This window comes from Dermacentor variabilis, chromosome 5 (genome assembly GCF_050947875.1).
Source record: "Dermacentor variabilis isolate Ectoservices chromosome 5, ASM5094787v1, whole genome shotgun sequence".
Taxonomy (NCBI): Eukaryota; Metazoa; Arthropoda; class Arachnida; order Ixodida; family Ixodidae; genus Dermacentor; species Dermacentor variabilis.
Genome location: NC_134572.1, coordinates 8,085,036 through 8,105,701, shown reverse-complemented (window position 1 = coordinate 8,105,701; position 20,666 = coordinate 8,085,036). Strand labels below are relative to the sequence as shown.

The 20,666-nt window shown below is 45.6% G+C and overlaps 1 protein-coding gene across 5 annotated transcripts in view; it reads right to left on the bottom strand.

Annotated features, from left to right (window-relative positions):
* Window positions 1-20,666, bottom strand: part of LOC142582228 (dipeptidyl peptidase 9-like) — a 155,207-nt gene that overhangs the window by 95,990 nt on the left and 38,551 nt on the right. For all 5 annotated transcript variants that reach the window (XM_075691678.1, XM_075691676.1, XM_075691680.1 and 2 more), the window contains 3 exons: window positions 20,005-20,109; window positions 18,345-18,532; window positions 12,440-12,540 (listed from right to left, as the gene is read on the bottom strand). In XM_075691678.1, the coding sequence (XP_075547793.1) occupies window positions 12,440-12,540; window positions 18,345-18,532; window positions 20,005-20,109 (394 nt within the window). The remainder of the gene's footprint in view (window positions 1-12,439; window positions 12,541-18,344; window positions 18,533-20,004; window positions 20,110-20,666) is intronic.

Here is a 20,666-nt window from a genome sequence, read left to right as displayed (position 1 = left end):
TTCTTATTCTTCTGATTATTTCAGTCTCATGATCCGGATCCACAGTCACTACCTGTTCTAAGTAGATGTATTCCCTTACCACTTCCAGTGCCTCGCTACCTATCGTAAACTGCTGTTCTCTTCCGAGACTGTTAAACATTACTTTAGTTTTCTGCAGATTAGTTTTTAGACCCACCCTTCTGCTTTGCCTCTGCAGGTCAGTGAGCATGCGTTGCAATTGGTCCCCTGAGTTACTAAGCAAGGCAATATCATCAGCGAATCGCAAGTTACTAAGGTATTCTTTATTAATTCTTATCTCCAATTCTTCCCAATCCAGGTCCCTGAATACCTCCTGTAAATACGCTGTGAATAGCATTGAAGAGATCGTATTTCCCTGCCTGACGCCTTTCTTTATTTGGATTTTGTTGCTTTCTTTATGGAGGACTATGGTGACTGTGGAGCCGCTATAGATACCTTTCAGCATATTTATATACGGCTCGTCTACACCCCGATTCCGTAATGCCTCCATGACTGCTGAAGTTTCGACTGAATTACACGCTTTCTCGTAATCGATGAAAGCTATAAATAAGGGTTGGTTATAAATGGTATATTGATGAGTAGCCTTTACGGAATCCTGCCTGGTCCTTTGGTTGACAGAAGTCTAAGGTGTTCCTGATTCTATTTGCGATTACCTTAGTAAATACTTTGTAGGCAACGGACAGTAAGCTCATCAGTCTATAATTTTTCAAGTCTTCAAGTCTACCAAGATTCCGGCACGCTCGAAGTCATGATGTGTTGCGTATACAAGGTGGCCAGTTTTTCTAGAACAATCAACCAAGCATCCTTCAACAAATCTGCTGTTACCTGATCCTCCCCAGTTGCCTTCCCCCTTTGCATAGCTCCCAAGGCTTTCTTTACTTCTTCTGGCGTTACTAGTAGTAGTATTTCAAATTTCTCTAGACTATTCTCTCTTCCATTATCGTCGTGGGTGCCACTGGTACTGTATAAATCTCTATAAAACTCCTCAGCCACTTGAACTATCTCATCCATATTAGTAATGATATTGCCGGCTTTGTCTCTTAACGCATACATCTGATTCTTGCCTATTCCTAGTTTCTTCTTTACTGCTTTTAGGCTTCCTCCGTTCCTAAGAGCATGTTCAATTCTATCCATATTATACTTCCTTATGTCAGCTGTCTTACGCTTGCTGATTAACTTGGAAAGTTCTGCCAGTTCTACTCTAGCTGTAGGGTTAGAGGCTTTCGTACATTGGCGTTTCTTAATCAGATCTTTCGTTTCCTGCGATAGCTTACTGGCATCATGTCTAACGGAGTTACCACTGACTTCTATTGTACACTCCTTAATGATGCCCATAAGACTGTCATTCATTGCTTCAACATTAAGGTCCTCTTCCTGAGTTAAAGCCGAATACCTGTTCTGTAGCTTGATCCGGAATTCCTCTATTTTCCCTCTTACCACTAACTCATTGATCGGCTTCTTATGTACCAGTTTCTTCCGTTGCCTACTCAGGTCTAGGCTAATTCGAGTTCTTACCATCCTATGGTCACTGCAGCGCACCTTGGTGAACACTTCCACATCTTGTATGGTGCCAGGGTTAGCACCGAGTATAAAGTCTACTTCATTTCTAGTCTCGCCATTCGGGCTCTTCCACGTCCACTTTAGGCTATCCCGCTTGCAGAAGAAGGTATTCATTATCCGCATATTATTCTGTTCTGCAAACTATACTAATAACTCTCCCCTGCTATTCCTAGATCCTACCCCACTGACTTGTCTCCAGCCTGCTTCTTGCCTACCCTGGCATTGAAGTCGTCCATCAGCAATACTGATGGGCGACTTCAGAGAGAGAGAGAGAGAGAGACAGAGAGAGAGAGAGAGAGTGAGAGAGAGAGGGCTCTTTAATAGAAAAACAGAGAATTTTGCCGACGCGTATATAACCGCTGGCATGCTACTCTGTATAGGGATGGGGAATGGGATTAAAAGATTCCAGAAGAGAGTGGGAGAAAAAGAGGATAAAAATAAATATGAAATGTCCGAGTGGACCTGATACTAATATTTACAGGCGACATGGCGGGTAAATTTAGGCTTTTGTATATGAAGTGTGCAATTTTTAAAGATTTCCTATTAGACCAATTTCTGACAGGTATTTGAACAATAAATCCAAAACCCATCGCTGTTTTGAAGGGCCGGGCATTGGACCTAAGATGATCGGTAATGTTAACGGTTCGTGGCAAATCATGTCCATTTGTTGCTCAAAAAATTGTCGCTCGTCGCAGTACGCAGGGCATTCTAGTAATATGTGCTCAATTGTCTCTAAGTTGCGACAGTTATCACAGTATGGGTTAGTTAGTGGTAAGCCCTATGCGGTACACATAATTGTTCGTGTATGCCACGTTCAGTCGAAGACGATGGTACAATGTCTCTAAGTGTTGAGGAAGTGGTCGTGGAATTTTCGGTCTCATTTCTGGGTCAATGTAATGCAGGAAGTTATCTTGGTGAAGCGGCAGATTCCAGATGCTGTCTTTTCTTTTTATGGGCGACTTAGTAGTATTACAATATTGCTCTAAACAATTGTAAAACATTTTAAACATTTACAAAAACAATTTGTTAACAAATACGCTACTGCGAAAAATTTACACCAGCATCTAAGAATACACTTTGTTACTGCTACTGTGTTTGGTTGAACTCAGTGCCACCAGGTGGCTGCACCATGCAGATCATTCACGTTTGCACTTCTGCTCATCCCTGAAATGGCACAGTCAAACGGCCAGCCGCTATTCTTTTGCGCTTGCGTTTACCTGAATACCAAACTTGCGAAGCGCTATTGTGGTAGTAATCCTCCGGTGTAAAGTGATGACCGCAAACACGAAAATCCTGGCGCCGATCGGATAGCGACAGTCCGATGCGCTGCAGCCACTCCGCTCGTCTGCTGACTTGCAGAGGAACACGATGTCGCAGCTTGGCATATTGCCAGTTGCTACATTTGCAGCTCACAACGCAACAAAGGCGAATCATAGTGCTCGTGAAAAGACTGAGAACGACTCTGACTGCAGAACTCTCGTCAAAACTGAGCCTGTTGTAACACAAGCAGACAACGCTTGCTGTGTGCCAGAAGTGTTTAAGTGTAGCGAGAAATTGTTCTTGTGCATTCTCCTTTTGTTATTTTCTTTTTATAGAAAGAAATTTACAAACATTCCGATTATTACAATGTTTGTCCATCATAATGTTGGCAAAATTATTGATGACGCGCCCTGGGCAGCCAATTGGATAGCTCGGCCTACTAGCATCATTAGGGCAATTTACATCAAATTGTTAGGGGCGGCTGAAAATTGAGCTGAGCAGTGTGCTGCGATCTGCAGTGATGTACATTTTTTGAAACCTTACAATAAATTACACACTTTATGCGGAGCACTTAGATGCGTCAATTAATGATCAGAAGGATCTCCTCTAACGACTCAGTATGTTTGTACAAAATTGTCAAAATCATTTCAGGGTGCCTTTAAAAACCAGGCAATTAACTGCGCCAAATGTTATGCTAAACGAAGTTGATACCAAAATGCAACCGTTCTGCCAAATTTGAGCAAGAACAGTGCAGCGGTGAGCGCAAAAGCTTTTTTCGAGCACGGGCGATATAATCAGGACTCTGTACAATATTGTGCTGAACTATCTTTCTTCTACTGTGGGCCCTGATATTTGTGTGTCTGAGTCATCTCCTGATCCTGCTGTTCTGGTAGCGCCTTGTCCTGTCGTCTTTCTTGTGCCTGTCGCTTTGCGCTAAACAAAGTATTCATGGATTCGCACCAACTAGCCCGCCAACGCATTGTGTTGCAATGTTTTTACCCTCAGCCACACTGCGACTGGTGCGCAGCGTGGCCGAGGATAAAAAACACAGAGTGGAGCTCGAATTGGGGATGCTCACTCAGCGAGCGCAAGGAAGCAGAAGACGACGAGGCAGAATAGAACAGCCAGCCTGGTGAACACGTGTTGTCACTCTTTCTCCATTACTATATATATATATATATATATATGTTGGGTGTTCCAGCTAACTTTAGCCAAGGTTTACAAGTTCCAAGTTTGCTAATGCACTCTAGGAGGTCACAACAAGTACATGTTATTGGGTGTTGTAAGAATGAACTCGCACTTTTTTTTAGTATTCTGCTGAATTGCACAATAAATCAAGATTAATTAACCTATTTCAGTGGTGGGAATGGCCTTCAATGTTTTGGAGCAGCCATTGGAGCAGGCAAAATCTACTTTTGGAGCAGCTGTGTCTGTGTTTGAAGCAGGTGTAGGGTTTCCACGAAAGCATACACCAAATGCACCAAATTTAGTTAAATGTCCCCTCTGGTTTATACAATCGTCATAAGAACCCTGAACAATACAACTGCAAGAATATATTATTTTCATAGGCAAGCAAAGCAAACTTCAATAAAAATGTAAGCACATTTTGTAACAGAAAAAAAATGAAAGATTGTCATAATACTATAAACATCACAGAAGGAGCCAACTTTCAACAAAAGCATGATTCAGTATTATCCCAAAGAACAGCAGAACACCCCCCCGGCCCCATTACAAAACGCATATATAAACCAATTCTATTAGTTGTGGGGATGCGCAACTCTCGCGCGTCCCCTGATGTTTTTTCCGCATGGCGTGTCTCCTGTAATCCGGCTTCGCCGCGTGGCCTGCGTGATGCCCGCGGCGGTCGATGTGGTTGGGGCGCAGTGCGAGAGATGGCGCGAGTGTTGCATTGCTAACGCCGCCTCACGGCAGGGTTACTTGGGGGCGCAGGGTAGAACGGGCTGTCTCTTTCCTGGCGGGTCGGGGAGCAGCGTGGACGTCCCGCGCGCCGACCCATGCTTCTACGAGACCGCCTCGCGTGGCTGCCTTGGAACGCGCCACCGTCCACGTGACCGTACACGCGAATGACCAGGCGTTGGGATCCAGCATGGGGCGAACATATTCGCTCGCGATGCGTTCGCGGTGAGTCGGACTTCTAGATTTGTCGCGCGCCCATCGGCATGTTTTGTGGATAGCAACTCAGCTAGCAGGCATTGATCTATGAAAGGTGCAATAAATGCCCTTGTGATTGTTTGCACTACTGTGTTGTCATTCCTTTGTCCCAAGAGCACCGATGTGAGAGAATCCCACATAGTTCAACACAAACTATCACAGGGTCAATGTATATTAGGAAATTAACAGAAATGGTGTTACAATATTGTAAATAGGAACAAGCTGCTTGCAGCATGAGCATGTTCATAAGAACATGCTTTTACAAAAAATGAAAGCCCAGAATGTATCACTGCTTTTCCCTTTTTGTACCAGCACAGCTTAAAAATAACATCAATAAGCACTAAAAAGGCACACGATCTAGCAAAATGAACTCGTAATGTGCTTGAATTTGAACACAAGCATATTCTTCAGTGTGCACCGCCCTGCCTTTTCTTTGCCTTATTCGCCAACTCTAGCTGCTTCACACTGGCCGCCATTTTCTCCCTCTCTTGCATCAATACAGCTCGCCTACTGAATGTCACTGAAATTTTTCATCTTCATCCCCCGCTCAATTAACTCTTCAGCATTTTTAAGCACATGCTCTGCATCCACAGCTTTGCTTCGTGCCTGTGCTTCAGATTTGCTTGGTGTTGAAGATAGTTCATGACCAGTGCACAGCCGTTTAAGAGCCTGCTGTTCAGTGCATTCTGAATAGCGTTTTGAAGCATTTCTCACAACTCCGAGAACGTCTGTGCCAATGACAAATTTGCAAGGGTCACTGCCATATCTTTGTGCAAATGCTAGCATATGGCGAATACCATTTATACTCTGAAGAGACAGACTAGACCTCTTGTGAAGGACCTTGTTGTTCTGGGTGAAGCCACGTTCAATATCTGCATTCCCATGTGGCAAGCAGAGCAGAGCCTTCACGAGCTTCGTTAGCGAGGGGTATTTTGTTTGATTATTGGCATTCTTGTGCTCAAACACATTTTGCCAGTACTTATCTAGCCATCCATTCAAATGCTCAGGTAATGGATCCAAGCTGAATTCTGTCACTTCATCCAAGAGTGATGCCACATCACTTGAAGGGATGACTTAAGGTGCATATCTAGCAAGCTGTCTGAAGGCCTCTCTCGAAGATTCAGAAACTGGGGCACAAGGCTCCAAGCACGACGGGTGCATAAGAACATGGCTTCAAAGACGGAATCTTCTGAAAAGGTACTTGGCACACTTGATGTAAAATGTTCTTGCCCCAAGTCGGAAAGCGGCTGTCTTCTGTGCTCCATGATGCACCATGATGCACCATGTCAGCACCAATTTCAACACTTGCTTTCCAGTACTGAGAACACTCCATGCTGAGGTCGGCCAGCTGTGACCCGGACATGCCATGAAAGGTACTTAGTCTGAGAAATCTTCCAAGACGTTTTTTTACGAGTGTCATAGAATCCGAGTAAAGAATGTGAATAAGGGGCTCACTTTTTTGAAATAGTATTGTAAGGCACTTATAAAGACCTCAGCCGCATCTTTTACAAACAGAGCCTTAAAATAAAAAGCTTTGTCGTTTAAGTTCCTCACTAAGCAATCTTTCACACTTCCGCCACTATGTGCTGGTGTTTGGGCAGCAAGTACACTCTTTAAAGCAGGCAATTGTTCAAGCAGACGTTCCAGAGCTGGCACAAGTGATAGCCAGCGACTGTTGACGTGGCGCAGAAACCTCCAGCAATCCAAGAAGGCCCTGCTGTTCTTTCAGGTGACTGCTCTGCACCGCTGAGTGTTTAAAGAAATAGTAGGTATCAACCACCACAGCTTCAACTTCAACATCAAAGAAATCTAGCCCATGCGAATTGTGCACTTTGTGCAACCAGCATTCCCCAACATCTAGAAGTGAAGGATTATCATCAATTTTCTTCTTCAATGACTTCATGACATTTGGACCATCACTGAAAAAAAGAAAAAAAGCCTCTACGAGGAACGTTCTCAAACGCCTCACTTATACATTTGAAAAGTATATCTGCAGCTGCACTTCCTAAGCGAAATGACTGCAAATGTTGCACAACAACTTCCTTCAGGACACCCTAAAAGTAACGAACAAGAACATCGAGCTGCTGACAACGCAACTCTGGCAGGGGCATCTCATCCACAACTACGCTGCAAAAGACAGCAGACTGATGAAGTTCTTTCAAGACAAGGCCTTCAAAGTAAGGACCGAGGCAGTTCGAGACAATGTAAGATGCCTTCTTCCTGCTGCATGAAAAGTCTTGTGCTATTTTGGAGTCTGGAAACATTGCTTGATACAGTGGTCCCGCTGTGTCCGCCCAGCTGTATAGAAGTCGGTTCAATGTTATAGCCAAAACAAAATGTGCTTCACTGGCAGTTACTGCGTCAGCATGGGACGTGGTGCTGCTTGATCCAGAGAAGTCGAGCACAGCCTGAACAGTTGCCGGCCGCTTCAGTTTTCCATCAGGCCCACGCAAAGCTTTGCAAAGCTCTACGTGCCTCTTGCACTGAGAATGCCATTTGACTGCTGTGGCTCCGTGATGTAAACAGTGTATGGTTGAGCTGCACACAATGCAGTATGCATCCTCTTCCTTGTCACTTGGCCTGCACCAATAATGTGGTCACCGTTTTGATCATCTTGGTTTAATGTGTCCTGACTGAATTTACTGCGCCGACCTGGAAAAAACAGGAGACCAATTATTTCATTTGCTTCAATGTTGACGTAGGAGGAATTAAATTTCAAAGGTTTCTAAACAAATGCAGTTTCTTGAGCAAACAATGGTTGCTTAAAAGCTTGAAAGTTCAATCGAAGATCGAGGCAGAAACTACTTAAAAAGAAAATTTTTGTCAGTATTTGAGTTCATAGAAATGTACGCTCTAGAACTAGAACCAAATTCACGATGTGAATGATCAAAGCCAATTTATTAATGAAGCCTACACGATGCCTGCCAACACTGTGAAAAGAGCGTGTGCTGTAGCTTAATCCCTGTAATTTACTAGCTATTTCCATGCAATGCGGCTTACACTGCCGGAAGATTAAGTGTCCTCTAATTTACAGCACTCCAGCGATTTCTAAAAAATGCAGTTGCAAAATGCGATAAGCCACCCAGTGCATGTAATGTAGCTGCACGCGACAACTGACAGTGGAAATAGACGTCGATTGCGGCATACTAAAAATGATCCAGCCGGCTGCGCTGCGCGAAACCATGCAACATAATGGCGCTGGGTCGCTTCGCAAGCTTGATATTCGGCACATTCCGATATCACATTCTGAATCATAATCAGGAGTGTGAACACATACACAGACATGCACTCGTAGTACAAAGGCTTCAAATCATGCTTGCCACCGAAACGCTTAATACAAGAAGGGCTTGGCCACTCAATCATTCCGATTCAAGAGCTTTACCAAAGGCCTGTGCATTGCTAACGACATGGTCCGGTAGCCAATCACCATGTGTGCGTTAACAAAGCCCTATGATAAACTCAACTACCACAAGTTTACTTGAAAACAGTCTTACAGTAAAGAGAGTAAAGTTGAAAGTAAGCAAACGAAATGAGTGGTGGACATTGCTTACCTTTTAGCTTGGAGAACGCCGTCATACATCAGCCCTCAAGTTGCGGAACCAGAACCACAGAACAAGCACAACGCACACCACAGAACAGAACCAGCACTGACCGGCATGGCTACCAAACTAACTGGGGTTGAACTGGATTTTGTCGGCTGTCACAGCGGCTGCTATCAACAAATGCAGAGGTGCCACCAAGCACCGCACTAAATTACGTGTAAAAGATAGTGATCTAGACGCACTCCCGGCACCTCGAATCGCTTCCACCGCATGCAGTCCGCGAAAGCGTAGCCTTTGAGATTTGTTTCTGTCACTCACACGAAGCCATCGCTGGTTCGTGAATTTGGGCAGGCAACACCGAAACTAGGTCGTGGCACAGCAATGGCACAATTTCAGCAAAAAAGACCCTTTTGGAGCAGTATGGTGCAGCAAATTCCAGTCGGCGCAGATTGGCGCAGCTTTCACCACTGCTATTTTGCAAGCATTAACTTGGGGCCGAAATTCCCTATAAGAAAATTGTAGAGCATTCTAGAAAACATCTAATCCAGCAGCTTTAAAATTCCAATTTGTTGTGTAATCATTTGTGTGCACCCCAAGGAAAGCCCACGAAATATGAAAAAAAAAAATCAGTTGACATGCCTACCTGCGTGCCGTGATTACAGTGCTCTCAAACGGGCTGCATATGAACGAATGGAAGATTCCGAAAAAGCACCAAAACATCCCGCTGATTCATTGGACAGTATTTTCCAGATTCTAACCTATCCCAAATCAAATGCGCACTCACTTTCAATGTGTCCAAAGCAGAAAACTAACATAGAAATGATATTAAGGCTCCTAAACAATGTAGAAATTTAATGCACATCGAATTTTCTTTTTAGCAAGAAAAATTCTCTAAATATGTGTCGCATGATGAGCAGTTTTATAAAGTCCGCTTTGCTGCAATACATCCGTGTTAAGGCACATACACACTATCAGAAAAATGTGCGTGCCGCACTGCGAAAGCTGCCTCGCGGCAGCTTTTTCGTGCCACAGGAGGGATCAGTCCCGGACCGATTTTTCCCACCTCTCCACAGCGGCAAGCGAGCCGCAAACGCTGGAGACCAATGAGAGCAGCCTCTTCAGTCATGCATGCAGGGGAAAGCGGTTTCATGCGGACCTGCCCGACCGCTCGATTCGTACTCGCATGTGGTATCAGCCAGCGTGCCCATTTCATACTATGATCTGCTAGCATCAGCTCTCGCTCGCGCTTGTTTTGGTCTTGTTCACGCTCGTTTTGATTGTCATGGTTTACGACTGTTTCTTACAACCATGAGTATAACCCGAGACATCACGATGGAAAGGTTTTTGGAGACTGTGTGCGATATCCGATTCTGTACGAGAAGATGGACCCCAAGGACAAGGACGCGGAGGCAACACTCAGTACCGCATTCTCCTAGTTTTTTTTAATGCGGCAACGCCGCAACAGAAGGGAGCGGACCAACATGATCAGGATTAGTGGCAACAACGTCGCCATCTTCATAAGACATAACTTGCGTTCAGAACGAAGAATGTAAGCACAGCACTGATCTGTCAGCAGACAAAGGAAAAAGTATGCGACATCTCGCACCTACACGCAGAGTAAAAGAGAAGAGGCAAGATTTTCATGCTGTCATGTGACTGCCGCAGTGGCTTGCCACCAGTTGGTGTTGCCACTCTGCCGCAGCTGCATTTTGCCGCCACTGGCGCACTGCGCGCAATTTTCCGCTAGTATGCATGTGCCTTTATGCGGTTAAACATACAAACACTGCGAAAGTGGTTTTGGTTGTGTGTCCGATTTTACCGTGCAGGCAATTTTCAGCCCAATATTCTTGGAGAAAAAAAAAAGGCACGTGTTAAAATTTGATAGATACCGTAATCAGACATTGCGAGCTACAGTTATTGCTTGAAAATCTTCTTTGGGCAGGCTGAAAATAGGCGTTTTCGACAGGAGATCCCACGTGTTCAACTCGTTCGCTGTCCCGTAAGCACGCCGAGACAGATGCTGCAACTAAAGGGGTAACTATGGTGGTCACAGATAGGGGTCAGGCACATGTGCTCAGACTGGTAAAGGTCTAATTGCCTGGCAAAGGCCAATATCAGGATCAAAATAACAAAAGTTTGGCCTCACAGAAATGCATGAACACCAGCCGGGACCTTCGGCTGGGATCAAATAAACTGAAAAATCAAATTATACCAAGTCGAATTAATGGAAGTCTATTGCAGTATATTTTAGCAACTAAACAAGCTAATTTTAAGTTGAGGTATAGTCGAACAAACTTATAATGTGTCAAGTGCCACGAAAATTCCATTGTTATAACCGATAATTGTTACAACAAGGTTGCATGAAAAAATCAAAATAGGGGGATGGCAGAGCTGATGTGAGATAACTATAATGGCGGGGAGGCCAGTGCCCCTCCCCACCACCTTCGTCCATCCGGCTGCTAATTGCGTTCCCTCATTTAACTGCTTCCTGGGCACTACCATCGCTTGTGAGAAGCTGTGGCTGTTGGCATTAAAGAATGGCACTGCTATAACAATTGCAAAGAGGTGTCATGCGTGACAAGCGATATGCGAGCACCGCCAAGGCATCGCTTTGATGGCCGCAGAAGGGGCCTTTTAGAAATTGCGAGAAGGCAACCACGGCAGCCTGTCAAATTGACAAATACAGAAGAATCGCTGAGGAGAGATCGCCACAAGCATCTCACCACGTACTTCTCACTGGCTTGCACGAGAAAAGCCAATGTCCATCAGCCTTGCATGCTTTACGCGAAGGTTGCCGACATCCTTCTCCAAGGCATCTAAGTGCTCCACGTAGTGCAGTGGAAGGTTCCTCACGAAAACAAAGCCCCGGAGGGACTGAATCATCTGCCGGGCCTCCTGTGAAGAGAGCGTTGAGGCAGCCTGCCCTATTGCGTCATCGCCGTCGCTATCTGATACAAGCGTGTTCGCAACGATTGTCTCATCAGTTCGAAGTACTTAGTTTCCAAATCTATAGCCATGTGCGTTCTTTTCACCAGCAACATCATGCATTGCTGATGATCAGCAGGCGGATCGGCCATCTTCTGTTTCGGCAGTGAGTCAAGTAAGGCTGAGGTACCACGTGGCCAGGAACGATTTCGTCGCAACCAGCAAGGACGTACGTGAGCAATTAAGCTGCTTGCACAACAGCGCTGAATGAGGAGCCAGTGAGCAACATGTAAGCAATCTGCTTGGGGCACTGGTGGCACGGTCTATTCATGTTATGGAGGGGGGGCGGCGTAGAGCTATGAGCGCAGGCCATTCGCGTTCGGAGGGGTGGAAGTGCGACAGGAAAGAGCCGCGCAAAGATGGCTGGAAAATGACCGCGCGGCAGCTGTTAGAACAGCTGCCCATGAAGCAGCGGCTCGAATTTCTTGTCGTTTTTTTTTTCTTTTGATTGGTTTTCTTTTTTTCAAGAATTTCGCATTTACCTTTCGGCTCAGACACCCAGCAGCCAGACTTCATCGTTATAACCGATAACGCAGCATCGGGGCATTGTAGTAAGCGGATTATTTCACCATGAAAAACATACAACAGTTGGGGATGCCGCAGTTTCTCATTGTTATAACTGTTATATTGTTAAAACCGGTATCGTTATAAGTGGGTTAGACTGCATAGCATGAATGGGTATGCAGGACAACAGAGGAGATCGAAGACACAGCACTGTGTGTCTGTCGCCTCTGTTGTCCTGCAGGCCCATTCATGCTATACCTCAAGTTATGCAGTACCACAAGCCCACCAGTTTGTTCTGTTTCCACTTTAAGTGTTGCACAGAGCCTTTAACAAAAGACAGCCACACTGGTTGATTTTTAAGGCAGCAATGCATCTTAATACAGGCAACAGACACTCACGCAGAGCCGTCGGGTGTCCAACCAGCTCTTAGCAGGTACTCTGAACTTGGTGACAGCGATGACAAGGGCTCAGTCAGGGACAGTAGACACACCTTTTCGATCTGTAAATCAACAGGTGAACAGAGTGTAAGAGCAGGACACCTTTTCAATGGCACATAAGAATCCTGCACATGATATTGGTGTGCTTTTATTTCTCCTGTTCATTCAATTAGTGCAGTGTGCCCTTCCACTTCAGCTATAGCGAGCTGCAGTGGGAGATTAATATGCATCAGGACTACTTGCAAAGCAAGGTTCTTTGAAACCCTTTGAAAGCAACAACACACCTCAGCGCATGGGCCCCCAAATCTTTTGCAATTAAAATTGTGAGAAGAAAATTTAACATATCAAATATTATACTACGGTACATCATGTTATACAATCTGCTTAAATGACATATATATTATAAGAGGCTTCTTGCCCAACAAATTCTCACTCTTTCTCCTTGTCATGTAGCAGCTGCAATAGAGTAATAAAATTTGCCTAATTTTGTTCAGTGAAATGCTATGTCGGGCCCATTAGGCCCACATTCACATTGAGCTATCGTGAGCTGCACACATATCCTTCTTTCGCCTGCCAGCACATGTTCAAATGCAGCAATTTGGTGCACACAATTGTCAATGGCCTGTGGTCTGGTGAACACAGTGGTCTTGCTGTCTGGTCGTGTTTGTTCCTTTATGATAGTGCTTTTCATAGATCATCAGCAACTGACAAATGTATGTTGCTTTTGCAACCCCTTATTGCACTGAACTTTGTACTCTCCATTCGGCAAGATTAGCTGTGAAGCCAAAGCATGTTGAAAAAATTATGTAGTGCAATTTCAGTGAATGAAAATTCGTTTAACAGAACTGCTGCTCAAATGGAAGAAGCACCTTCAGAGTGGTAAGCTTTTGCATTCCAGCAAGGCCGGAAAATGTTTGTGAAGCAGGACCAGAATGTCACCATATCTGTGCCAAAAATTCAATCAGAAAAACATCATCATCAGGCAAGATAGTGCTCATCAAGCCTTTGAAAGCCCCACCACCATGTACAATCAAAACCACTTACAACAATATTCAAATGCCACAAAAATTCCATTGTTATAACCGCTAATTGTTATAACTGGGTTGCATAAAAAAATCAAAATGGGAGATGCCGTAGCTGTTCCGAGAAAGCTATAAGGCCAGTTCTCCCCCACCACCACCCATTCAGCTTCTGATTGTGCTGACTTGTTTAACTGTTTAACTCTGCTTCCTGCACGCTCATATCGCGTGTAACAACCCGCAGCTGTCGGCATTCAAGAATGGCACTGCTATAACATCTGCAAACAGAGATCAAAGGCAGCAAGTGACATGTGAGCTCCACCAAGGCATCACCTTGGTGGCCCCAAAAGGGACCTTTCAAGAATGCCAGAAGGTTGCTGCGGCAGATCCTCAGTTTGAGAAATCCAGAAGAAATGCTGGGGCAAGATTGCCACCTGCATCTCGCAACATAATTTTCGCTTGCACACACAAAAAAAAACTTCTCTGTCAGCATTGCTTGCTTTACGCAAAGCTTGCCGACATCCTTCTCCAAGGCATCCAGGTGCCCTACTTAGTGCAGTGGAAGGTCCCTCATGAAAATGAAGCCCCAGAGGGACTGAATCATCTGCAGGGCCTCCCGCGAGGACAATGTTGAGGCAGCCTGCACTACTACGTCATCGCTGCCGTCGTCACTGTCGCTGTCGCTATCCAATGCAAGCACATCTGCAGCAATGGCCTCATTGGTTAAAAGTTATGATGTTTCTAATGCGTTGTGTGCATGTAGAAACTCTTCCAAGTCCTAAAGCATCCTCATCAACTGCCGACCAAAGTTGAAGCATCACTTCGTCGGTGGGAGCTTCACAGGCTTCGTATAATTCACTGCTGCCCCGGAAAAATCCCGCTTACCTAAAGCAGTTCCACATCATTGAAGCGCTTACTTCAGACCACGCACCAAAGATAAACTGTGCGGCCATCAGTAAATTGATCTTCAAGTCTGGTTGCTCCCTGCTTGTCCGCATAGCCATGTCCATCAACAAGACTAACTTTTCCAGGACGTGGTGACAATACATGACCTTAAGATTGGCGATTACACCAGCGTCCATAGGCTGCAAGCCTGCTGTTGTGTTCGGCGGCAGGAAAAAACTTCCACACTTTAGAGCTTAGGCATGGAGTGGGGGCACTACAATTATCTAGGATAAGCTCCACCTCCCTCTTAAGATGGCTCGATATGTTGATCGATCTGCAAAAGCCACTCATGAAAAATTTCTCGCATCATGCATGCCTTGCGGTTGTGACGATAGCGTACCGGCATCCTGGCGGCACGGCGGAAGCAGTGGGGATTTCTCAATTTCCCATTCATGTTGTGGAGGGTGGCACGGAATAGAGCTTTAAACAGAGCCCATGTGTTCGGAGAGATGGGAGGGCAATGCGAAGAGAGGGCCGGAGGCGCACGAGGCTGGCAATGCGGAGAAGGCTGAAAAACAGGTTCTATTGCACGAGTGCACGGCAGCCGTTGGGGCGGCGGGCGTGGGTGCAGCGGTTCGAATGTTTCTTTTTTCTCTTTAAGTACAGTAGAACCCCGCTGTTACGTTACTCACTGCTGCGTTTTCCCGGCTGCTATGTCGTTTTCATCCGGTCCCGGCATAGCTTCCATAGGATCCAATGTATAAGGAACCCCGCTGTTACGTCGTAGCTGTGAAAACGTTCCTGCATGATACCGTCGCAACTTAGCCCCCCGAACCCGCCTGGGCTAAAGTAGGCAACGCGCTCCAATCGCCATTTTGGCTTCTGACGAGTTTTGGCCGGGCTTGGCTATGGAACTGGCTGCAAGAAGCCGCACGCCAGTTCGAGAGGCCGCCATCGAATTGCGGCTTCTTGCAGCCAGCTCCATAGCCAAGCCCGGCCAAAACTCGCCAAAAGCCAAAATGGCGGTCACATACGACGACTACGTCGCCGTGGATGTTGTCGTCGTGACGTCAGTGTCAGAGCATCACCGAGATCGTTGGGATCTCGGTCGCGAGTGAAGTCGCAGACTGAGATGCACGAGCCGCATGATGCCGGGGAGTTGCCAAATCGTAGCTTTGGAAAAGCCGTCGCGGCTCTGGACCTCCTCCGCAGGTACGTCGCACCTCATTGCGACGCTGACAGCAATGCGGCCTTCCAGGCTATTGAGCAATGTGTGGTGATTTCTAGCGAGCGAAAGAAACGGCAAGCCACAATTCTGGACTTTTTTTTTAGGTCCTAAGCGCACTCTGTGGAAATAAATTGTCTATAGTTGAACCTGCACTTTTTTTCATTCATTTTCGGAGCTTTCCTCACTGTTGCATTTTCTCGGATGTTACGTTTTTTTTCCCCGGTCCGGTGAAAAACGTATGAACGGGGTTCCACTGTACAGTCGATGACTGATTTTTTTGGATGCCTAATTTTTCGGGCATGCTTGATTTTTTGGACTTTTTCCCGGCCCCAGGACATACCTCATAAAGTCAATGTATTACGTGGCTCAAAATTTCGGACACTCTAGGGAGGGCTGTTCGATTTTTCGGACTTTCCAAGCATCAGCCAGGCCAACTGCCGCGCATTTTGAGCTGTGTTGCTGCCATCTTGCTTGTTTATATTTTCCTCCTGTAGCCTCGAAACCGGTGCTGGTTCTTGCATGGCGGTTCCTCAGCTACTCAGACGCTGGATTGAGGCTATATGCTAGCAGCTTCCACTTCCACAACAGCGTCACTGCCGTAACGCAATGCTTTTTTTTTTTTCCTTTCTTCCTTCGACTGCCTGTTTGTGTTTGTCGTGCATTGACGAGCTTAGCGAGTAGGCCTCACTAAGCTCATTGAGATTCATCGAGATTCCACCGTATTACGTTCCCTGTGGAGTCTTAATTATCGGTTGTCGACTGTATATCGATGTACATAACTCCATGAATTGCATTTCACACTTTTGACTCTATATCTCTATATCTATATCTATATCTCTATATCTGCTGGGCCCTATCCTGTTCGATATTCTAGAGAATATTCAGTTTAGCGAACTTTCAGTAAAGTGAACTACCGTAAAAACCGGAATATAGGTAGAACTTTTTTTCAAAAAAACATCACGCAAAGGCAACCCTCGTCTTATATACCGAACATTGGCGGAAAAACTACAGAAGTCTTGCAACAATGGGCAGATGAAGTAAATAGCCGCTATCGCCACCAGCAGCAGCGCAGCGTGGCGACACTGTGGCAATGGCATTTTGCGTTTTCATTGTCACGAAGTTATATTGGTTAAAGGCCGCATTTTCACATATTGTTCCAAAATGAGCGGAAGCCGACGTCAATTCACCATCGCCTTCAAGAAAAAGGCGATTGAGTATGAGGAAGCCCACAGCAACCTGGCAGCACAGCGCGAACTTGGAGTATGCGAAAAGAGCATTCAGTAGCGGCGGAGGCAAAAGCAACGTATTACAACTTGCAGCAAACAAAAGAAATCGTCATATCGTGGGCGGGTCGCAGCGGACCGCAGAACTGGAAGGCAAGGTTGCGGAGTTCGTCCGGCAGCTGCGTGTAAGATCGCTGCCTGTGACTGCCGAATGCATACGTTTAATAGCGGTAGAGATTGCGCACGCCTATGGACTGGGCAGCGAGAAGCACTCGTCATCCAACTCTAGTTTGGATGACTCTGATTAAAGGCGTTGCTCTGATTCAGAGTAGTGCTTGCACACTTCGTGCTTTTCTGTGTACTGTACACCCGGCCAATTTTTAACAGTATCGCGCGACCATCGACCCGCGTGTTTGTCAGCACCTTATCATCACGGCACGGAACGGCGAAATAGTGAAAGTAAGGGCATGTGTACACATGCGCGTATCTCGTTTGTTTCGCCGCTCAGCACCATTAATAAGGTGCTGACAAGCACGCGGGTCGACGGTTGCGCGATACTGTTAAAAACTTGGCAGGTGCACACGCAAGCAGCATTTAAATAAATGTCTGTCACCATTGTGCAACCGGCTGAGTCGCATTTGTTTCAAGGTAAAAGTGTCTTTCGGTACTTTTGCCATTGAAAAAGATTTTTTTCATTTTTAGAATACGTTAGTTGGGGGATCGACCTATATTCCTGTCCGACCTATAGTCCGGTTTTAACGGTATTTCCTTGGCGCTTGAAGTTCACTCAAGCAAGATTTCACTGTATCTGCTTTCTGCACACCGGCTGAAGAGCGAATGAGTGGTTATGCACGTGCATTCAGTGCACAGTACGTGCCACTGACATGTGGTTGCAGCAGATGGTTCTCTGTGGCCTTGGCAATCCTCATGAAATCGCAGAACGTACAACACGTGACATATAGCACGCAGCCCCAGCTTTCTTTTTTTCTGTTTGTTTGTTCACTCCAACCCTCCTCCTCTGCATTGCCCTCATCATTCTCCCCTCTATCAGCACATGTCATGGAGAACCCCACTCACTGCATCGTTTGTCCTCAGCAGCCGCAATATAACCAGTATTTTATCTTGTACGGCTGCACTATAAGTAGTATGTGTATATATGGAGTTCTATGGAAGAGTAAACAGAAGTCGGAAAAGACCGTGTAACATGCAGTCCTTCGGCTATAACCGGTAACATAATATGTAATCTGAACCATACTTGAGACAAAACACAAAGACTAAGCTGTTCAGATTACTTTAGCAGATTAATGGTTTGCACATCTTGAGAAGGATATAACACAGCCCTTTTTTTATGGAAGACCTTGTGGCTACATTTACTCCCTGACACTTACCAAAATTTTTTAGATACAGTATATAAAAAGTTGCATGACAACTTTCTCGGTGCACAAAAAAAATTCCAATAAATGGAATGTATTTTTCCAGCGCCTTTGGGACTCTCAATAAATAATGGATACCTGTCCAGTGTGGGAGAGTGAGAACTGTGCCAAGGCAAGGGAGGAGCGGGCATTTGGAGAACCCGCACGGGGGAAGCGGTGCTCCTCTGTGCCCGCTGTGCCATCCTCGCCAAACGAAGGCAGCTGAAGCACCTCCACGTCACTCTCGTCCACCACCTCGTACAGGATGCGGTACGTTCCCACTGCATCTGCATGTTGCGCACCAGTGTCAGAAACCACTCAGAGATCTGCCACGAAGTTGCCCCTCTGGCCACTGCATGGCACTGTGCTGCCCGTGCAGTCACAGGAGCAGTCCTGCATATATCTTTGCACCTTCAGGCCTCCTGCTGTACCATTCAATAACGCGCACTAAGAAAATCTGAACGGAATATTTTAATTAACGTTGACTAAAAATCTGGGTAATAATTTTACTTCTGCAAGTGCCAGGATGGTTGCCTTGTAGTGAGAATAGCCACACTCAATAAGCTGTCAGTACTTATCATATTAGACTCCGGTCAATTAGATCCTGACCAAAGGTTCCAGCCGGCACCCATGCATTTCTGTGAACCCACACCTTTGTTATTTCCATCCTAAAATAAGCCTTCACCGGATAATCCACTGTTCATGGCTGGCTGATGCCGTTGATAAAGCGTGCAGAGCGTTGCTCTGACCACTGGCAAAGTGCGAAAAGCATGAATAAGAGTAGCATAAAAGGCATTGCTAGAAAATTGCAGCCATGGAATTGGCAAGGGCAAGTGTACCTATGTGCATGCAGCAACACACCTTGACAAGTTGGGCTGCATTCTTGGACGACCACTTTCAAAACATACTTTCATTTTCACAATCATTCATGCAACTTGCGCCAAACACATCGACAGGTGGCAGTGTTTCCTCACTGTGATGAGACAGCACACTTAGCATTGTGCCAAGGAAGACGTTGCTCTCAGGTGCTGACGCATCTCGCGCTGGTCATGCAAAACATGCGACACTGTGCCAACAATGCTATTGCTCTAGACGCCAATGCATCTTGCACTATTCATGCTGAACTGAAAGTATCTCCGAAGGTGACGATCCGAGAATATGGCACACTATTTTTATCTGCTTGCAGAATAGAGGCACTTATTTTTGGGCAAATGTGATATTTTGGGCTTTCAATTATTCAGACGTTTTGGCAGTCTCCATCGAGTCCAAATTATCGGTCGGTGCCTATAAACAACTAGGGCCACTAGATATATACCCAATGTTGGCCAATTCCTCAGAATGAATGTGCCGCTATGACACAAAGGGTATGAAGCCTTAAACATCTTTAGATATGTGTTGTACTTCTCCGTGCCTACACCTCTCAACATTCTTCCCTCAACAAGCATTATACATCACCTTAGTCCTTGTGATGTAGACAGCTAACAGCTACAGGCATCAAGGCTGTGCCCGTGTCATTCACAACTGTTGGTATTTCGCCAACTCAAACAAGCTTAGTGTCATTTAGAGTCAAACACTGTGTTGGATAAACTTGAATCTACATAATTAATTTTTTTAAAGTAAATATTGAATTCACTTCCTCTTAAATTGCTACATGCCAGCCTGAGTGATGACATCTAAAAGCACATTTGCAGTCTTAATTAGGTTGCCATGCCATCGACCATAAAGCCCGACCAAGTGGTGAGGAATGATGTGCACTCACCAACCATGGGACACCACCAGAAGCCGACGTACCGGTTGAACTCCTCCTGGGTCACGTAGGATGGTACGCCCACACTGACTGGACTCTCTGACACAGTTGCACCTTCTACAGAGGTGGGTGATTAGGACAACACAAGTAAGCGTAAAAGCAGTAACGGTTCACCGCAACTCAAATTTGTTCCACCAGATGGCATACAGCCACACCCCAAGCAAATATCACGCACAACGCTTCCCAACATGTCTGAAAAATGTGCGGTAAAGATGAATAGTCAACACCCGATTTTTCGGACGTGCCGATAATTCGGACGCCTTCGTGACATCGCCATGCACCCCATAGAGTCAATGTCTGACTGAAAAGTCTGAAATTTCAGACACGGAAACCTTTTGCCATCCAATTTTCTGGACTTTTTGCCATGACCGCAAGTCCAAAACGGCGTTATCGAAGCCACCACCACCGCCATTTTTATTATCTCGCTGCCTCAAACAGGTGCTCTCGCACAAAAATCCGCTGACAGCCGTAGCCACCACAGCAGATTTTTCGGATGTTTTTGCGTCCCCTAGGGAGTCCAATAAATCGCAAGTTGACTGTACAATAAAATTTAGTTGACCATAGACCCTCTTTCAAAAAAAAATACAATGTGATAACGCAAGCACAACTTATTG